The following is a 19,602-nucleotide window of genomic DNA, read 5'->3' on the forward strand; positions in this document are numbered from 1 at the left end:
TTGCACCCATTTTGCACATGGGTAAGAATCAAAACCAGCAGTACTAATTCGTCTTCCAGGAGAAAATTTTAAAAGGCGAATTTCAACCAGTTAATACTCTAAAAACCAATTAAATCCCCAGTGTAAGAGCGTACAGTTCTTATCACCAGCAGCAAGGGCAGAAGCCAAAGGCTTTAGGACCTTAGGCTTTTTGGTCTGTGCCTAGGACCAAGTTCAGGAAGTTGCAGTATAAGTTTAAAGAGATGGTTGGCTTCATCCGAGCTTCCCTGTGTTTACTGTTCACTCGTCTTACAAATGTTGATGCTGAGCTGATGACTGTTACATCATTTAAAAGCTGTTTTCACTCTGCTTGGCATGTCTCGTACTGGTTGGGGCCATCGTTATACTTCATCATCATCAAATCACACATCACCAAATAACGTAGTGTGTGGTGTCCCAGTATTGCGGGTACTTTGCAGGTGAATTCACATATGAATTTCACACTGAGCACCAGAGGAGTTCTTTTACTTTCTGTTTGTACTAAAAAAAAAAACCTTTACTAAGGAACCAAATGCTGAACCCATCCATATTCAGATCAGTAGATGATTGCCTTTGTTTTGACGGAGATTATATCTATGATGGCTTCACAGGGATTTAGATCCTAATCCAGTAGTCCACTAGCATCCTCTGCAGTCCCTGGGAGATACGGCTTTGCCTTCAGTGGGAGTAAAACCAGTCACTGATACATGCTCAGTCAAACCTGTAGAAGGGCTTTGTCTGCTACAAGGGGAGGGTTTATTTTGAGGAAGCAGGAGCTTGTTCAAGGTAGGGTGAGACTGGCAAAATACCACATTTGGGAAATACGCAGGGAAATCTCTCTGGGTACCAGAGCCAGACTTCTCCTAGTGAGCGTTTTTGTGCAGTAAAGAAGCAGCGAGGAGCTGATCAGAGCATGGGAAGTGGCCAGATCCCACAGCTTCCTGCATGAATAGTAAACTGGGCCCAGAGAATGAGGCTTCCCCTTTGTATATAGGTTGAGAGAAATCACGGGATGGAGTGGGACATTTTGAAAACTAAACCTCTTTTTATTTTGTTACTATTAGGATGGAGTAAGCAAGAGTCCTGAAAAACGTTCCTCTTTACCAAGACCTTCCTCTATCCTTCCTCCTCGAAGAGCTGTATCAGGAGACAGAGACAGAGAGGAGAACTCTCTCTCCCTCACAGCATCCCTTTCCTCTTCAGTACGACGGACCACCCGTATGTTTCTTGCATGTTAACTCTCTCCTACTGCTATGGGTGTCTTCCACAACAAAAGTGAGACAGATGTGAAGTGGGCAACACAAAATATTCTGATGTATCTTAGAAAAGTGAACATAAGAGTTAAAGTTGTGAATTTGTTGCTTCACAGTAACGATCTCCCTGCGCCTCTAGTCCTAGGGTAAAAACCCTCTCAGGTGAGAAATGCAAAGATGTTAGCCAGTGGAGTGACTCAAGGAAGTGAGGATAGTAAACCAGCCAGGTCCCTTTATCAGGACTAATTATATTAACTCAGAAGCCAAAAGGAATTACAGGACAATGAGAATTTTAATAAATACTCCCATAACTTTTTGCTAGATTGATTTCAGCCTAGGCCTCAGAAATTGGATGTGACTCCCTACTTTCCAGTAGGAATTCCTGTAGCTTTAGGAAACAATTTCAGACCTTTTTAAGAGAACCTAAGGGAAGTAGATGATTAAATTCTACCAAAAAAGAAGTCCTTTGAAATTCTTGGGTGATGCTCCAAGGGTAAAACAGAGTGACTGCCAGCTGGCACAGCAGCCCATTCTCTAGGCTGAGAGGCCATGGAGTATTTGCCAATGCGGTGAAGGGCTGAGGGATGAAAATTAAATATACCAAAACTACAGAGAATTGGAAAAAAAGTTTCCCTTTCTATCTCAGTTGATGTAGTGAAAAGGTTCTGGTTTAAGGTTGGATGGGAAAGGAAGAAACTGTTCAGGGAAAACTGAAGGTGGGATTGGAGTATGTTCAATCTATCTGGTGAGTCATGTAAAGAATTTGCCTCTTTTTGTTGTTGTTTTTGTTAAGTGGCATGAAATAAACAGAACGATTAACAATCACTTAACTGGGATTTTGATTAGTCACACTGCCTTAGAGAGGCCCATTGCATTTATAATTCCCAAGCCTTTTAAAGGTGAAAACGCATAACACCTGCTCAGTGCTGGAGTTCGCAGGCTTTGAGGGTTGGTTTGGTCTTTCTCTCCCTGAGTATTCTTAGCCAAGCTTTCCTTTAAGCAGCTTATGGCGAGATCTCAGCTTCTGTTCATTTGCCTTTGAGAGTTACCAGCAGAGTGGGCTGCAGAAAGCACAATGCCGCTGTTAAACTGATTTTTGTCCTCAGTGAAAAGGACTGGTAATGCCATTAACAGGGAATGGAGCTGCTACAAAATGTTCCACTACTTATATATTTTTAACTTGCTTGTCAATGTAACTAGAATATGACTTTTAATCAAGGTTGGCTTCTGTAGCTGCTTTGTTTCACTGCACCTCTTGAAAATAGCAATTGAACGTGAGGGACATCTGCCCGTCCACACAACAGACGTGTTCACCATCAGCTGAATGCTTGCTTGGGGCTCAGCTGCAGAGAGCAGCTGCCCAGTGGTGATACGCCTAGAGTTTCGGGATTAGCATCAAAATTTTCACCAGTCTGGTTTAACCCCCAAATCCACTGACCTTGGTGACGCAGTTCTTCCTGGTGAGTCAGGCTGCCAGGCCAAGTCCTGAAGGCTGCATTCAGATGGTGCTTCTGGTTGCAGGCTCAGGAGGCACATAAAGAAGCAACGCTGTATTTCTGTGAGTCTAATGCTGTTTTTCTTGCACGTAGGATCAGAACCAATTCGTAGCAGAACAGGAAAAAGCGGAACTTCTACCCCCACTACTCCTGGCTCCACTGCCATCACTCCAGGGACACCACCAAGCTATTCCTCCCGTACGCCGGGCACTCCAGGGACACCCAGCTACTCCAGAACCCCACACACTCCTGGGACCCCCAAATCTGCCATACTGGTACCAACTGAGAAAAAAGTTGCCATAATTCGCACTCCTCCTAAATCTCCAGCCACTCCAAAGCAGCTGCGAGTTATTAATCAGCCTCTACCTGACCTCAAGAACGTCAGGTCCAAAATTGGATCAACAGATAACATCAAATACCAGCCTAAGGGAGGGCAGGTAAGGATTTTAGTCTTTCTGTTCATCCATATGTTATTTAGCCTCACGTGTGCACCTTCAGGATGGGTATGGGATGGGAGCCATTTTGAGTTTCCTCACAAATGCATTTAAGTGGCATTAAATTGCAGGGGTCGGGACTGTCCTCAGAAAAATTATCTTGCCAGCTGAAAACTAGCAGTGCCTCACTGAGATCAGGGGAGAAGTTTCAAACAAGAGATGGTACTCCATGCCATAAATATGTTTTAGCCTGAGTACGAGCAGTTGTTGCTTCTTTAATCTTCATTGATACCAGAAAAATAAGGAGGTTTGCTTTAATTCATGCAAGTTCAGCGTCTACCTAGATAGATGTTAGCAGGATTGCACAGCACCATGACCTTTCCCTGTGGCATTTTACATGCCGTGTGCATTGTGTTGGGCAGTGTTAATGAGAGTTGTAGCCTCCAACATGGTAAATCCACCCCAAGTTGAAGATGATGGGAGGAGACGGATATTAGACTTAGCTGTTTTTATTGCTTCAGAGTGTGAATGAGCAGGCATAGGACTTAAATTGTATAAACTGGAGAAGGCATATAAAATTAGAAAAGGTGAATGTGTAAGAAGGCAGATGGCGATTTTCTGTTCTCACTTTCTGAAAGCAGAAGAATTCACGGGCACGGTGATGAAATTAAAAGCTGAAAAAATGATAAAGTTTCTCATACCTTGTACAGTTATGCCCTGAAGCATATTATCATGAGCATTGCTGTCCGCTAAAGACTGAACGTGTATGTAGGGTAAGAAAATCCTGTTGCTACAGGCAGAACTTACTAGGCATTGAAAGGGACAGGAAACATAGAGGCTTTCAAGGTAAGCAGGAGCTTGTGAAGACTGCGGAAAGAACAGATAGGGAATACCATAGATCTCCCTTTCATATTGATTGTGGGCACAACCCCACCATGAAAACGCTCTGTGTCCCCAGCTCCCTTTCACTTTCCTTGGACCGTTGAGTTACGGCACTGTCAATGTGAGTGGATTGTGCACAGGTTCGCTTCTCAGCCACCTCCAGGGACAGGACATCAGGGTGATTAACATGCTTCCCCATTCAGCTGTCTTCAAAGCTAGTCATCCTGGGAACCTGGGTTGCACAGTGTTTCCAGATCAGATACTTCTATAAATATCTGGGTTTTGGAATACACAGTGGAACATACAGAACAGTAAGGTTTGCCTAATGCTGCCTCAAAAAAAAACAAGCAAATGAAAAAAAAATATTTTTGATGTTGCTAACCTATGCCTACGGCTGGTCTTCCAGAGAAAAAAGCAGGCTCGTGTTAAACAGTAAGGTATCTCTTAAGCAGTGATCCTGTTTTCATGGTAAATTAACACATTCAGTGCTTCCCAGGATTTGGACAGTAGCCAGTTGCTCAGATAAAGTCGAGAAGATAATGCCTCAGCAAAGGTTCTTCTGCCTTTATTTTGACAAGTGTTGGTATAACTATTTTGTATGAGGCCAGCTCTCACTTGACATATTGCATAGCAGATGGTCGGGGCACAGGGGCTTGGAAGAGAAGTTCAGACAGCGCTTCTGGACTGGCAATCCTCGTAACAAGCCCAGCTGCTGGGCATGGGGCTTAAAACCAGCACCACGTTAGCCTAACCTCCTCCTTCCTGGTGCTCTCTGTGGATCGTGAGCGCTAGAGGACCACAGCGAATTGTATTCCTGGGTAAAAACCATGCCCAGACAGCTTAGCAGTTTGACAGTTGCCCACAGTCTATGCTGCGTAGTGAAGAATGGCACAGCAGTGGGCATTTCACCCTTCTGGGGATCACAGGGGAAATCTGCTGAGTGGACATAATGTCACGGAAGCCAAAGCGTTTTTTAATTCCCACTGCTGGGTGGCCACTGAGCTGTGGGTTGGGCAGAGGAAGACTCATGGAGTTTTGGCTTTGTGTTTCCTTTATGCCATGGTTGCTCAGTCTAGACAAAAGGTTTTAGGATTAATTCTTTTCCAATTTATGCAGTTGAATTGTATATGGTCTGTCAGAGGAACACATGAAAGCTAATTTCATTTCCTTGTGTCTGCTCGCTTCCGTAACGCCTGGTGGCAAGTACTGCACTGGCTAAGATGAGCTGTTATCTGCTATCTGCTTTTAGTGATGATACATGAAACAAACAGAAGGCTGCTCAAGTTTTATAACCTGAACTAGAAGTGCTGATAGCAGTAACCAGAGGAAAAACTAGCAGACAAAAAGCCAGCATATATCTGGGCAAGTTAAGTACATAAACATGACATGCAAATCGCTAAAGGAATACAGATATGCAGCCCAAAACTGTCATTTGGAGACAGACTATCCTTTTACCAGAGGCATATCTTAACCTAGCACAAGGTCTTTTGTTAGCTTACAGCTGTCCTAGAGAAAGCAGCCGCGCTGTGAAACTGCCAGAGGCTGAGGTGCAGAACTGAAACAGCAGGGGAGGTTTGAATGCTAAATGAAAGAAGTGCAGTGCTTCAGCCTTGAATTTCATCAAAAGCTCGTCAGCCAGCAGACTGATTTTAATTCAGCTTTAACTTGCCAGCCACGGAAACAAAGGAGAGAAATTACTCCACCTGACAGGAAAAAAAAAAAAAAAAAACACGTCTAGGGGAAGAAGCAAGCCAACACTGCGGTGCACTGAGCTCCTGCATTGAGCTCCTGTGAGGAATAGATCACTTGAGATGTGTTTAATTGCTGTTCTGCAGTCTGGAGAAATGAGGGCTGCTCTGCGCTGTGATGCAGCCAGTAGGTGGTTGCCTGGTTTTCTCTTTATAGTAAAGTATGGTGAAATGGATCATTCTTGGCAAGGCTCAGAGGCGATTTGCTCATGGGTATGTCTGCTGGGCTTCAGATGGATTTTAGCACTGCATCAGCTGTGGAGGAAATGCTGTGCTTTCAAAAGTAACCCATTTGCATCTGTTATTTCTCAGACAGCCTAAGGGAAGCATGGGGGGAGCTGGGGGAAGGGTTGGAAATCTGTTGCACATGCCAAGACTTGGGTTTTGCTTTTCTGTTTGATTTTTTTGTCATCTCGAAATTCTGCCTATGGATGTGGTTTGTGCCATGTCAGCGCACAAAAGTCGTCAACTGAATCTTTTTGTTACTGACCAGGTAGGGTATTTATAAAGCATCATAGGCCAGCAACCAAGGATAAAGCCAACTTAGATTTCTTTTAATTTAACCTTGAAATTTAGATATAAATCTCAGCCATGGGCAAGAATTTCAGTGGTTGTGAATCAGCACAGCCCCATAAAAGTGAGCGGGGCTGTACAGACTGGAATGCTGTACATAAGGTCAAAAATATCACTAACTATGGTAACAGCCAGGGGCCTTGTTAGGAGTAAGATGACATGTATTAAAATGAAATCCCCCACCGTGTTGGAGAATTAAATGTTCCTTGAAGGTTTCTAGGAAGATTAAAGAGAGAACTTCACCATTTTCCCTAAACTGTAGAAAACAAGGTGCATTTAGTTATGGGTCAGAAAGTCTGAATAAATTGATGACACCACTGTTCAGCAGAACCTGTTTAGAAACCACAAAAATGCTGGCAAAAATCAACAGGCATCAGCATTAAATGATAAAAGAGACCAGTACATGGAAGGATCAGACATCTCAGAGCTGGGCAGAAGAGGAGGCTTGAATAGATGTCACTGTCTTTGCACATTTTTTTTTGCTCGAGTCCTTCCCTGTTAGCTTCAAGATCCGTGTAGTTGGCAGGAGAGATTCCCCCACAATGCACAAACACACACTGCCCCATTATCACAATTGATGACCTGGTCTGCAGGGAACAGTGGGCTCCTGACGTCTTCCCTGCCTTAGCTGCAAAGCCAGAGCAGAGACAGACGTGTTGTTGGCCCACCAACAGCTGGAACACCTCCTGGGAGAGCTGCAGGTCAGGAGGGTATTCAGCAAGTTCCCCTTGAGACATCATCTCGTAAGTCCTCTTCCTTCTGCTTCATGTCTTTGTGCCAAGTTACAAACACTGATGATGGCCCAAAAATCAATCTGAAAATCTAGATGATGTGCTATCAGTGCAGCGGCTGATGAAAAGCATCCTGTAAGACAGTGGAGAATACAGGCACAGCAAAAACTGCGGTCTGAACTGTTACTTAGTCCCCTTCTCTCTCATTTCCTTCTGGCACTTTTTCTGCTTATCTGTTGCAGTCTGCTACATAGATAAGTCCAAAGCACTTTGGCTCAAGTTAAGAGCCTCTCTGTTCAGGACAAAAGTGATGAACATAAATAAGCCCTAAGGTTTAAGGTAATCCCAGGCATTGGTGCTTTCCAAAACCAGGACCACGGGAGGCATCTGCAGGGAGAGGTGGGTCAGCTCCCTGCACGTTGTAACCTGGCTGCTGGTTGAGGAGTTGGCTAATGAGGGGCTGGGAGGGAATTGTTTCCACACTGTTAGCTGCGTTCATTGAAATCAGTTTGTGAATTTACCAAGTCAACACTTCTTAACCATAAGGTAATTTCATCTCTGTCAGTCTGTTTTTGTTTCATTTATACATTCCACGTTTTGTGGATTCAGAAGACATTTACAGGATTTGTTCTAGACTGAAAATTAGGGGAAATGTAGGAAATGATGAGTAGCTGTTTGTCAATTTGTATGTTTGCCTGTTTACGTTTAAAATTAGAAACTAATCCATCCCTTGTTAATTGCAGATCTACAAATGCAAAGAGAAATTAGGAGTTTCAGGCACAATTTCAACACTCTCTCACAGCTCAAAAACATAATTTTTAAGTTTTCGAAATTTATAATTTTGGCTGATCATTGCCTATTGTACAGAAATAACATCTTGCAGCTCCTGTGTTCAGATTACACTCACATAATGGAAAGCTTGCCTGTGTATAGTTAAGCTTTGAATTATTCTGGAAAAAAAAAAAAAAAAAAAAAAAAGATCCTTTTTTTCTGAGTTATATTTTAGGAAAAAAAAAAAAAAAAAAAGTGGCAATCACTGCCAGGCCCTAGCAAGTTTCAGAAAGTTTATTTGAGGAAAGGTGTAAAGGTGTTTGGTTGGTAGAAATGAGCAGGGAATTGGGACTTTCAGTCCAGGTCTGACGTTCACTCGATCTATGGCTGGAGGAGAATAACTTCACTGCCATGCCTCAGCCATCTGTGAAATGTGCATCACACTCATGGAGGACGGACTGGGAACCACTTTTTGAACAGAAAACCCCAAAATCCACTTACCACAGCAGCAGCTTAAGCAGCTGGCTAACGTTAGAGACAAATCCTGGCCGCGATGTACCATACCTTGCTGGTCTCCTTAATATAGCAAGGGGAGAAGCTGTACCATTTCCTGGGGTAGGTTGAAGGTACCAGGACATACATTCCTCTGACAGCCTGAGTCATCCCAGCAGCAAGTTCAGCACAGGAGGCATTTTCAACTCTTCTCTAGGGAGCCTAGATTTTGGCAATAAAATGGAGAACGCTGTTCTTATTGGGAAAATGTTCAGGCAATACACAATCTGGACCAGAGCTGTTTAGTTATCTAATAGTGTTCTATCTTGCATGGGAAAATGAAAAAAAGTTTAATGCTGGATGGGAAGGGACAGGAAAGGAAAGGATAAAAACCTTAGTTGTTGTCTTGGAATTTTGGATTTGGACAAGGAAAAGAAATGCTAAGGGTCTGCTTAGCTTGGAGAAAACCAGCTTGCTTAAAAAAATAAAACACAAGATGTTTTTCTGACTTGGACTGACCAGCCTAGTTTTCTCCATTATGCTGGAGTAAAGAAAGCCCAGGCATTGTGACTCAAAATTCATTTCTTAAAGCTGTGGAAGTGTTTTAAAAACCTTGATACTTTGATACCCGAGGTTATCAGTACTCCTTCCATGAATAGCAACCACTCCTTCTAAAATTTAAGGATCAAACACTGTTATCTAGCATAATCTATTTTGTGTTGTTTTATTTATTTGTTTGTTTGTTTGTTTATGGCAGTACTAAAACACAAATCAGTAAAATCCTTGGATTTTAGATGAATTAATTTTGCTCCTAGGAATTTTTTTTTTTACTTGCAGTACATGAATCTCTTTCGATTTCCTTTTCCATTCATTTCACCAGCTCCCCAGATTTAGTGAGAAGTATAATCACAGAGCAGTTGTTAAAATGTATCTGCCCTGGATCTTGCAGTTCCTGGAGCTGTCTGTTAGATTGAGCTTTTGTCTCTTGACTGTAAACTCTTCAGCATAGGAAGTGGTCTTTCTGCTTTGCATTTTCTAGCACAATTACACAAAACCTCCCAGTATTTCTACCATAATCATGCAATCAGAACAAAGTTTACCATGGTAGATGTTAGATTTAAAGGTAAAATATTACTTTCTGTTTCAGTGATTAATTCTTTAAGAGACGATCACATTTGTTTTTTTTCTCTGTGATAAATATGAAAACATCTTCTAACAGAAATCTATGTGCTTGGGGCAATTAGTAACGTATACATGTATGTCGTATTAATCAGTGGCCATGATATAAATATTCAAATTTATTTAAAGTATGAGATTTTGGTAGTAAAGATGCCCTCAGAAAATATTTCTTTTGCTCTTGTGTTATGCTGATGGTGGCTTTTCTTCCCTTTACTTATACTGACATGCCTAGATCAATGTGGCCACCTTATTAATTAGATGAATCCTGTGATGTGCAGATGGGTGGAAAGAAGCTTGCAAGTTCTTCACAGTGAAGGATGTAAATCAGCCCTCATTATCCCATGCAAGTACTAAAGACATGGTTGATTGCAAGGCTTTTCTTTTATTTTATTGACACTTCTCATCAGAAGTATCTATTTTCAGTTTGTAATTGTTTTATTACAGTTCAGCTGTTCAGGCCAAAATACTACGTGGCCAGTGTCTGCCTCTGGCTATGTTTTTAAAGGTCAGAAATGAACCTATTTTGCTCACCCTTTGCTAAGAATCAGATGTGGATGGTACATTGTTTTCTCCATGCAGTGTCCAGTGCAGCCTTTTATTTTGAATCTCACTAGTGCTCAGGTTGGCAGCTTTGCTGGTGTGTGCAACCAGCAACTTCTTGTGAGTAAATTCAGTAACAGAGGCTGAACATCATCTCAAGCTCTGTGTGCAGATGTGGAAAGTCTGGGGCACCCACTTCCTTTTCAGGGGCTTTGCTAGGTCAAGGAAATACCCTTGCTCTCCCTTTCCTCTACCTGTAGCCTCTGCCAGGAGCATCAAAAGTGTAGTATCATTTGTCCGTGGGAGCGTAGGGATGCGGAAGCAATTAAAACTGCTTCTTGATTCTAATCAGGTGCTGAACTTACCCTCACTTCCCATGCACAACAAACTCTTGTCTTATTAAATCCCTTTGTTAACCAGCAGAGCAAACACTGAAATAATGCCTAGTTCCTGGGGTGCAGCTGTGTCAAATGACTGTGATGCTGTGCTAAGTAGGAGGAACCTGCCTTCTTTGATAAGTTGTTAGGAATCTGAGCTTTTTCCAAGATCACAGCCCCACACAGCATGTTCAAATGACAAGTGGAACCAGGCTAGAGTAATTTTAAATGCTTTAGGCTCAGTGTTTGTGGTAGAACTTCTCAAAGACCATAATTGCATGGCAGGGAGAACATAAATCATCAGCTTCTTGGAAAATGTATGCAGAGCCTGTAATTTTATCAGCTTCTCGGTTTTTGTTCTCTGAGTATCTTCGTTTTGGTGTGCACCAGTAAGCCACAGGAGAGAAGGTTTTTTATGGATTATCTGCCCAGACACTGGTAAGTTGTGGGCTTCCCTTGTTGTTGGGAAAGTTGAACTGAATGATTAGAGGCAGCAATGAAACTTAATTCTTTGTTTTTCATAAGCTGTTTTCAAACATTGCTTTCTGTAGCAGTGGGGCACAGCTGAACCAAATTCTCTCTTGCATTTCTCTGCCTTCCACTCAGAGCTTCCACAAATTCCTGCTCCTGGTGAATACAGAGATGTGGTACTGTCAGAGGAGGCCTGCTCCAGGCCCCCAGCAGGAGGCTGTTGTACATTAAGACTTTGAAATCCAAATTCACTTTCTGTGAACAGCCGTAGGGAGCCATATATCTCACTGGGAGATTCAGAAGTATTGCCAGCGAGTTGCTTCTTGTCCCATCGGTCAGCTTAACCCCCAAAATCCCTCCTGGTCTAGTGTAGACGTGGCTCTCAGACCACAGCCCCTTCCTGCTTAGATTGCTAGCCAGGCCACTGTGTGTAGGGAGCTGAAGTTTACCCTGCTGTGTGCAGGTCGACATAGGCTTCATCTCAATAACTCTGAGAAAGGTATCTTCAACACTTGGCTTCTTAGCTGCCTACCCGAAAATGCCGTGCATCTCCCAGCACTTGGTCAGACAGCTTTCAAACAGCACAGAAGGCACTGGAGCACAGAGGCTGGACAACGTGGTTTTGTGGAATAAACCCAGCATTGTCTGTAAGGCTTAATTTTTCCACTGTGGTTTCACTTCACCTGGCTATGACAAACGCTGAGGAACCTCACCTTGTTCTAATTAAAATCATACCATCCCCTCCCTGTGCAGCGTATTTTGACAACCCAGCATCAGATCAGTAGAAGAGAATTTACCCATCTCAGACCGGTGGGGCAGTGCATGGGCTATGAGGGAGTCTGTCAGGGTATTAGCCAGTTGGGCTCTTTAGTGGGTGTGAAGAGAAGGCAGTCCCGTTCCTGCTGCAAAGTAAAATGTTCCCTTTCCTGAATGAGAGCACAAGCAGGCTTGATCTTTCATTTAATGCGCGTGTATATTAGAATATAGAATTATACATACATCCCTAGCACACCTCCACCCCCACACAAGATGTACATACGCGTTCAGGAACATGGAGACCTTCCTGGTGAGTCATGGTATTTGTGCTGTCTCTATCCCAGGCAGATGCATCATTTAATTCCTTTCATCAAGTGCCATCGTGAAAGTTTACCATTTTCTTTTTGTAGCTCTGTTCCCTCGGGAGGCAGTTCAGAGCCTCCCTGCTCTGATAGTTAAATTTCCCTCTAGATTCCAGCTTCAAATAATTCACAGTCCGTTTATGCTCTTTGTTTGCAAGCCAAAGATTCTCTTTAGCCTAAATGGTGCCTGTCCCTCTCTGGTACTTTCCCTCTGATGTTCATAGCCCGATTTCCCAAAGGAAACAAAGCTCATGCAGTCATGCTGTCTGGCTGGCAGTCCCAGCCATCCTCAACTCATTTGTAACTTGTTGGCCAATTTCAAATAGTGCTGGTAGGGGAGCAGGGGTTACAAACAGATGCAGTCCAGCCAAGTTGGGTGATAGTTGTTGATTGATACAAAACAGACCCAGCCCCACAGCGCCACTGGGGAAAAGGCAGTGATACCTCAGCCCCTGCTGCACAGTCAGAGACGTTGGCTCATGCTTGCCCAGGCTAACAGAGCTGAGAGAAGCTAGGTGGGTATTGCTGGCAGGAGGGGTAGGCCTTGCTCAGGAATACAGGATGGAGGGATTACGTGATTTAAGGCATTAATCTGTAGGATTAATCAATTCGTAGCATGCTTTGTTACAGAGGGCAGTCGTGATGTGAACATGTGCAGGGTTATCGATGTATTCCAGGGAAGGGAGAAACAGATCATGAGGAAAACCCTGGCTCAGCGTGCTTCCTGCCTGTGCTGGGTGACCAGCACGTCCATATCACTCATCTCACTTCAGCCCTCAGCACAGGACATAAGTGGTACATAGGTCTCCTGCTGGCCCCTCTACGCAGGGGCACATCTCACCCAGTGAGACAGAGAGGATAATTGAGATGATTGTTCCACTGCGTATCTGCTAGCTGGGTCCATGGGCCATGAGACTCGTAATCTGTCAGACTTGTGGGTGCAAATCAACCTTCAGGCACTTGATCAAAGGTGCCCTCTCAGCTTATAACCTTGCTTTGGCTTCACTTTTAAGCTACAGGCCCCCAGTCCACAGCACAGAGGTCTTGTCATGACCAAAGTCAGCATTTTCAGAGCAAATTCATCCCTGTGGCCATTGTGAAGAGGTGCTGCTGATCCGTTGCTGAGAGATGTGCTCAGAAAGTGCTAGGGAGGCTTTCTGTTTTGCCCAGTTCTGTCTGGCCCGAAGCTCTCTGAGACCGCGATCTGACTGCACATTTGATGTGTGTCTCAGTAACTAATGTGACACCTATCGCGTATGGTACCGGGGTACATTTTCTAAACCAATGGTATATTGAAATAAAACACAAGCCTAAAACTCCAGTGGCATTTCCTTTCATGTTTCAGTGTGCATTGGTTCACTTACATGGATTAAGCAGATGGGAGAAAGACAGAAATCAGCTTGCCTACTGAAGATGCCCTTGTGAAGGGCTGAAGGTGACCTACCAGTTGTGGAGCTTTCTGGTGCTGTCATCGCCATCACTGCTGAGTGTGCCATTACCAAACTCTAACAGTTTAGGCCAGGAAGCATTTAATGTCCTAATGGGTTTGACTGATGTAGTGGTTACACGATACGTAATGAGGGGGACCCACGGAACAGCTTTCTGTGAAGAAATCCTTTTCATTAGCTGCAAAGTGTGGCCCTCGGGAAGCTTCTTCTTGGAGTTTACTGGACGCAAGTTAAGAGTAGCACTCCAGCTGCTCAGTGCCAGAGGATATTTGACTCGGTATCTAGGTGTGGCACTATCCCCACTGCAAGAACTGCAAAATCCGATGTCCCTGTGAGGCAGGTGTATTGTCTTTTCCTAGTTTGGAGAGGTGAGGCACAGAGGAAGTGAGTGATTTCTTTCAGAGGTCTAACAGGGAGCCCGGAGCAGTGTGGGGACCTGAAACCAGGAGGCAGAAACTGCATGGGGTTCTTCCTCCTACTGAGCACTTCAGCTGGTGTGCAGCTGCTTTGTGTTGCTGGGTGGTGAGAAGCAGGAAGAAGGTAACCCATATATCTGTGCCTGTCTCTCTCCTACATATCAGTTAGTCCCTGTAGTTTTACCTAAAACAGCAGCCGACAGAGCTGTGCTAAATGATATTATTGAAGGCGATAGAAGTGTCATTTAATAATGAAGAGATAATGCCCAAATGAATATGGTTTGTACAGGAAAGAGAGTATGAACTCATATTGCATATTAGTAAGATAAGAATGAATAAAATCCACCATAATACCTGAGTAATGACCTCATATTTAACCCAGAGAAGAGAATACACTGCACCAGCAGCACTCTTTGAGTAAGTAAAAGCTCCTGGTACAAAGAAGGCCTGGCTAGAAATCCTACTCACACACCTGCAAAGCCTAATGCCGGTGAGCACAGTCCCCTGCCCTTGCTCAGACAGGAGCCTGGAGGTGGTGTCACCCAGGTGTGTGCCCAGGTGCCCCTGCCTCCTGCTAACTGTCCCCAGCAGCACATCGTTCCCTGGGAGCACAACCACTGACATCTGCTAGGGGAGGGACTGGTTTGATGGTCGAGGTGGGACAGCGGGGCTTGGCCTGTCCTTCAGAGAGTTCCCTCCAGGCACTGTCATATGCCTGCAGTGCCTCCGTGGCTAAGGTGACACAGGAGAAATACAGGCCCCTGGCATCTGTAAGGGAGGCTGGCACCATCACAGGAAAGTCAGGTGGCATTTCTGCCAAAAAACAAGTCCCCGGGGGAGGAGAGGCACAATGCTGCTAGCACCAGCAAGTTGTGGCCACCAAATAGTACAGGCAGCGCTGAGAATCAGGAAACAGGGGCTGCAGCAAGAAGTGTCCAGGTGTTGTTGTTTTCTGCACTGCCCTTTGGTAGAAGACAGGAGAGAGAGAGCAGCAGTGAGCTCTGACTTCAGCTTAAGCCATTTGTCAGTCACCTTTAACAGGACACACTGAGATCAGAGGTCTGCTGTGTGAATGCAGACACTGTTAGGGCTGTGTGGCAGGAAGAGGGGTGAGATACCTCAGGATTTTAGCCAGTGCCTGAGCTGGCTGGGTCTCAGATTGCTGCGTTGAAGGCTGGAGTGCAGAGCTCTGAGAAAGAGGGTTTCCATCTGCTCGTGTCCAGGTCAGCAGGAACACTGGCCATCACTTAGAGAGCCTATAACAGGCTTTCCAAGGACTATGTCCAGGCAGGTAAGGGATTCTTTGAGCTTTTCAAGGAAAAGCCACCTCTCATCTCTCCCAGTATAAAACCTCTCTCCTTTGCATTTACATGTAACTGCCATTTCAGGAGGTAGAAAAAGAGCATATGCTGCGTTACCATCCTAAGCACAGAGATTGGTGTGGCTGACTTTCTCACATTTCAATACAAGTGTCAGAAGAAGGAGTCACAGCAGGAGGCAGAATTACTCTGGCTCCCTTGTCCTGCACCCCAATGGAGTGTGTGTATTACATATAGTAAGTTACCTCCGATTCCTTTTAGGTTAGGATTTTAAACAAGAAGATCGATTTTAGCGATATTCAGTCCCGGTGTGGTTCCAGAGATAACATCAAACATTCTGCAGGGGGAGGAAATGTAAGTAGCACAGCCAGCCTGTGAGCAGGCATCTCCACTGTGGTGACCCACCTTGCACAGCCAGCCCCCCTGTCTCCCTTCCTCTGAGCACTATTTTCCTTCTTACTGCTGTTCTCACATGTGAGTCTGGTCTGGTAGTCGTGTGAGCCCTGTGTTTGCAGTGGTGGCCTTCTGATCTTCCTCCACAGAGCACAACACATTGCCAGGACCTGGCCAGGAAAAGAAAATTTAAAAGTTTGGTTATCTCTAAATCCCCCAGGGTGCTGTCAGTTAAAGTCCAGTGCGAGCCAAAATGGTCCAGTGCCTTTCATAGCAGTGGCCTGAGAAAGTCTTTTCCAAAAGACACTCCAGCTCCCAGTTGGTCGTCCCCCAGCATGTCAGCCCTTCCTCAGCTAACCTTGTCGGTTATGAGAGTCATCAGAGAGAAAGAAAAGAAAGAAAACACGAGGACAAAGAAAGCTCAGAGAATGGGTGTGATCAGTTAGCATGCTGAGTGCTAACACTGCAGCATCATTCCAGCGTAACCAGCTGAGGTTGCTCAGGGTGTGATCCAGCAGTCACACTGGAATAGCATAAGGAGGGTTTGACCCCTCTGGTGAAAATGATCTCTCCTCAAATAGAAGAGCAAACCAGCAGTTTGCAGTCAGCTTGGAGCCCCTGCGTGGCCTGGCCTGGGAGGGCTGCAGCTTCTTAAGGCCTGCTAACACAGCCACACCTGGGAGCAAAGCAGGAGCCTTGCTGTAGCTGTTCCCGAGCTGGGTTCAGTGCAGCCACGGCAGCACAGGGCGCAGTGCTGCAGAAGGAGACGGAGGGTGCCCGTGCTGCTGCCTGGCTGAGCAGTGCAGTGCCACTGCTGCCGGTGACAGCACCAGCGCAGGTGCAGCTGCAGGAGTCGCATTTGTAGACTCACCAGGCTCCCTGCAGCAGATTGAGCTGAAATGCATACTCTGTTTAGCCGGAGAAAAACATGAAACAGATGGCCAAGAAAAAAGCAGTCACCAAAATATTCCCAGTTGTCAGGATGCATGTTCAAAAAGCAGAACCAAACAGGGCAGGTCCTGCTGCATGCAGGGCTTTGGAGCATCTGCCCTGAAAGGAGGCTCAGGAACATTTTAAAAAGAACCTACAAGCTGATTTGCTTCATCCTCCTCTTCATTTTGCTAATAGAAAAGCTTAACCCAGCTCTGTGATTTCCCTAGGTGGAAAGGAATCTTGCTGTATTAATCCAGGTGTTTCCTCCTTTGTGGCATGGTCTGTTTTCTACTAACCATCTCTCCTTTTCCAGGGGCTTGGCTCTTCCTCTGCAGGCCTTGGCTCTTTATGTATTCTGTTCCTTTCATTCTTGTAATCTGTGTTTGTGTGTGCTTTTGACAGGTACAGATCGTAACCAAGAAGATTGACTTGAGTCATGTGACTTCCAAGTGTGGCTCACTCAAGAACATCCATCACAAGCCAGGTAACGTAGGAATTTATGGGGTGTGGGACAAAGGAAAGACTAATATTGTATGTGCAGGAAAAAACACGGATGATACCATTCTCTTTTATAGTCCAAAAGAAAATAAATACACTTACGTAATACAAATAATATTCTACTTAACTAAATGTATACAGACAAATATCTGGGACCACCTGGTTTAGAGATGAGATTAAAATAAAACAGTGCAGAAGGATACTGCAGACATGATGTCAGTTTGATAAAATACTGATACGCAGACTGAAGTTGGCAAAATACTTAAGCATATGCTTAGATCCTCTGAAAATCAATAGGACTGCAGCACATGCTTGCAGTTTGAATGTGTTGAAGATTTTAGATTTTACTTAAATGTGCAGTGTGTTAGAATCACAGAATGGTTTGGGTTGGAAGGGACCTTAAAATCATCTAATCCCAACCCCCCTGCCATGGGCAGGGACACCTCCCACCAGCTCAGGTTGCCCAAAGCCCCATCCAGCCTGGCCTTGAGCACTTCCAGGGATGTGGCATTCACAGCTTCTCTGGGCAGCCTGTGCCAGGGCCTCACCACCCTCATAGTAAAGGATTTCTGTTTTTCCATGTTATTCTGTGCTTCTCTAAAATCACTAGACCCCAACTAAAAAGGAACTAATCTGAATGTACCCGCATGCATCATGTCAGACTTTCTCCTTGAGCCATTCCACTCTTTGTTTCCTTTTTCTGTGTAGGAGGTGGGCGTGTGAAAATTGAGAGCGTGAAACTGGATTTCAAAGAGAAAGCTCAGGCTAAAGTTGGTTCACTTGAAAATGCCCACCATGTACCTGGCGGTGGTAATGTCAAGGTAAGGGGACAGCCCTCAGGGAAAAGGCTACCACTCTGTCCTGGCCCAAATTCTGTGTTGAAATTACCAGTTACCGGAGCTGTGAATTCAGTGGTGGCTCTAAGCTGAGTGGGGAACGTTTGCTCATTATCGAGCTCATTCACATGCCATTTGCTCCCTCTGGAATTTGGAATGATCAAGCTCACATCCACATCTAAGATAAATTTGAACCTTACGGTGAAACCTCCTGTAGTTTGTGCACTGGCTTTCCATCTGAAGAAAAACCTTACTTAGGACCTCTGTATAGCACAGGCATGATATAATAATATTTTATAGTGTGGATATCCCAGAAGATCAGGACTATTGTGTGAAACATGAGGAAAACATCTTGAAAGTAAGGTCACCCCCAAAAGCATTTGAAAATACAGATTTCAGAAACAAATCACAATGCCCATAAAATGTCTGTTACATTCATACAGCTAAGAACAGTGGTAGTGCTCATTAGGGCACCCATGGGAGACAGAAATAGTAAGAGAAGACGTAGCATAGTGAGCCAGTGATGCATTAAACAAGGTAAAAAACCCTTCAGTTTCAATCCTTCTAGGGACTGAAGAAGCTTCAATCCTCTTAAAAGTTCTTAAAAATAAACAAAAGGAGTCCCAAATGATAATCTATAATGAGAAACTGCTGTGAATATATAATGCATTAAATTCTTTGCTTTCCTGGAACAGATTGACAGCCAGAAACTAAACTTCAGAGAGCACGCTAAAGCCCGTGTTGATCACGGGGCTGAGATCATCACGCAGTCACCAGGCAGGTCCAGCGTGGCCTCACCACGCAGACTCAGCAACGTCTCGTCCTCTGGAAGCATCAACCTGCTTGAATCGCCCCAGCTTGCTACCCTCGCTGAAGATGTCACGGCAGCCCTTGCTAAGCAGGGCTTATGAATTTGCTCATTTTGCGTTGTATGAAGTAATAATATTTAGGCATGAGCTCTTGGCAGGAATGGGCTCAGAGCAGGTGTTACATTCATTCTTTACCATGTCTAAAACTACGTCACATCCCAAGACTTGTAGTTATCATACAGTTAAGAAAAAAAAAAAAAAAGAAAAAAAAAGAAAAAAATAATTAAATAGATGCAGAAATTGGCCTGATCTCCATTTACAACAGGAAGACACTGGCTTTATATGGGCATACAACTGCAGTATGTTACATTGGACAATTATTGTTGCTCTGCTCTGTCTTGCATGGAGTACCGTACTATGATAAAATGCATTTTTACCTTTCATGTGCCTGAAGGCCATCCACCTCTTTCTGAAGAGCCTTGTTAATATCCCAAGTTGCTCATTTTGCTGTTCTGTTGATAGATGGGGGAAAAAGAAAAAAAAAAAAGTTGCCCATTGTAAGTTATTACAGGTTAGATTAAGAGTCTGCTTACCAGAAGGAAGGGCGTATAGAGAAATTCAAGTTTAATTTAAAAAAAAAAAAAAAAGTGTTATTTTATATAAATAAGTAGAACAAAAGTTGAATTAAGTTATTAACTTTTTTTTTTTTGGACCTGGGTAATTATGTCAGTGTATAGCTGAAAAGCCAATAAATTATTTAACTAATAACTGAAACTAGTAGTTGAAAACATCCAAACAATGCTTGGGGAAGTGACGTAAAAAAGCTACTGAAAGCAAGCACTTCCACCCCAACGGACTTGTGTCTGA

At 44.2% G+C, this 19,602-nt stretch overlaps 1 protein-coding gene across 23 annotated transcripts in view; it reads left to right on the top strand.

Annotated features, from left to right (window-relative positions):
• Positions 1-19,382, top strand: part of MAP2 (microtubule associated protein 2) — a 175,858-nt gene extending 156,476 nt beyond the window's left edge. For 12 of the 23 annotated variants that reach the window (XM_032190442.1, XM_032190449.1, XM_032190446.1 and 9 more), the window contains 6 exons: positions 1,083-1,236; positions 2,861-3,204; positions 15,528-15,620; positions 16,995-17,076; positions 17,799-17,911; positions 18,622-19,382. In XM_032190442.1, coding sequence (XP_032046333.1) covers positions 1,083-1,236; positions 2,861-3,204; positions 15,528-15,620; positions 16,995-17,076; positions 17,799-17,911; positions 18,622-18,837 — 1,002 coding nt within the window. In that variant the 3' untranslated portion in view covers positions 18,838-19,382. The remainder of the gene's footprint in view (positions 1-1,082; positions 1,237-2,860; positions 3,205-15,527; positions 15,621-16,994; positions 17,077-17,798; positions 17,912-18,621) is intronic. The other 11 variants (XM_032190451.1, XM_032190452.1, XM_032190453.1 and 8 more) reach the window with 1 other exon arrangement.
• Positions 19,383-19,602: the final 220 nt, after the last annotated feature.

This window comes from Aythya fuligula, chromosome 6 (genome assembly GCF_009819795.1).
Source record: "Aythya fuligula isolate bAytFul2 chromosome 6, bAytFul2.pri, whole genome shotgun sequence".
Classification (NCBI taxonomy): Eukaryota; Metazoa; Chordata; class Aves; order Anseriformes; family Anatidae; genus Aythya; species Aythya fuligula.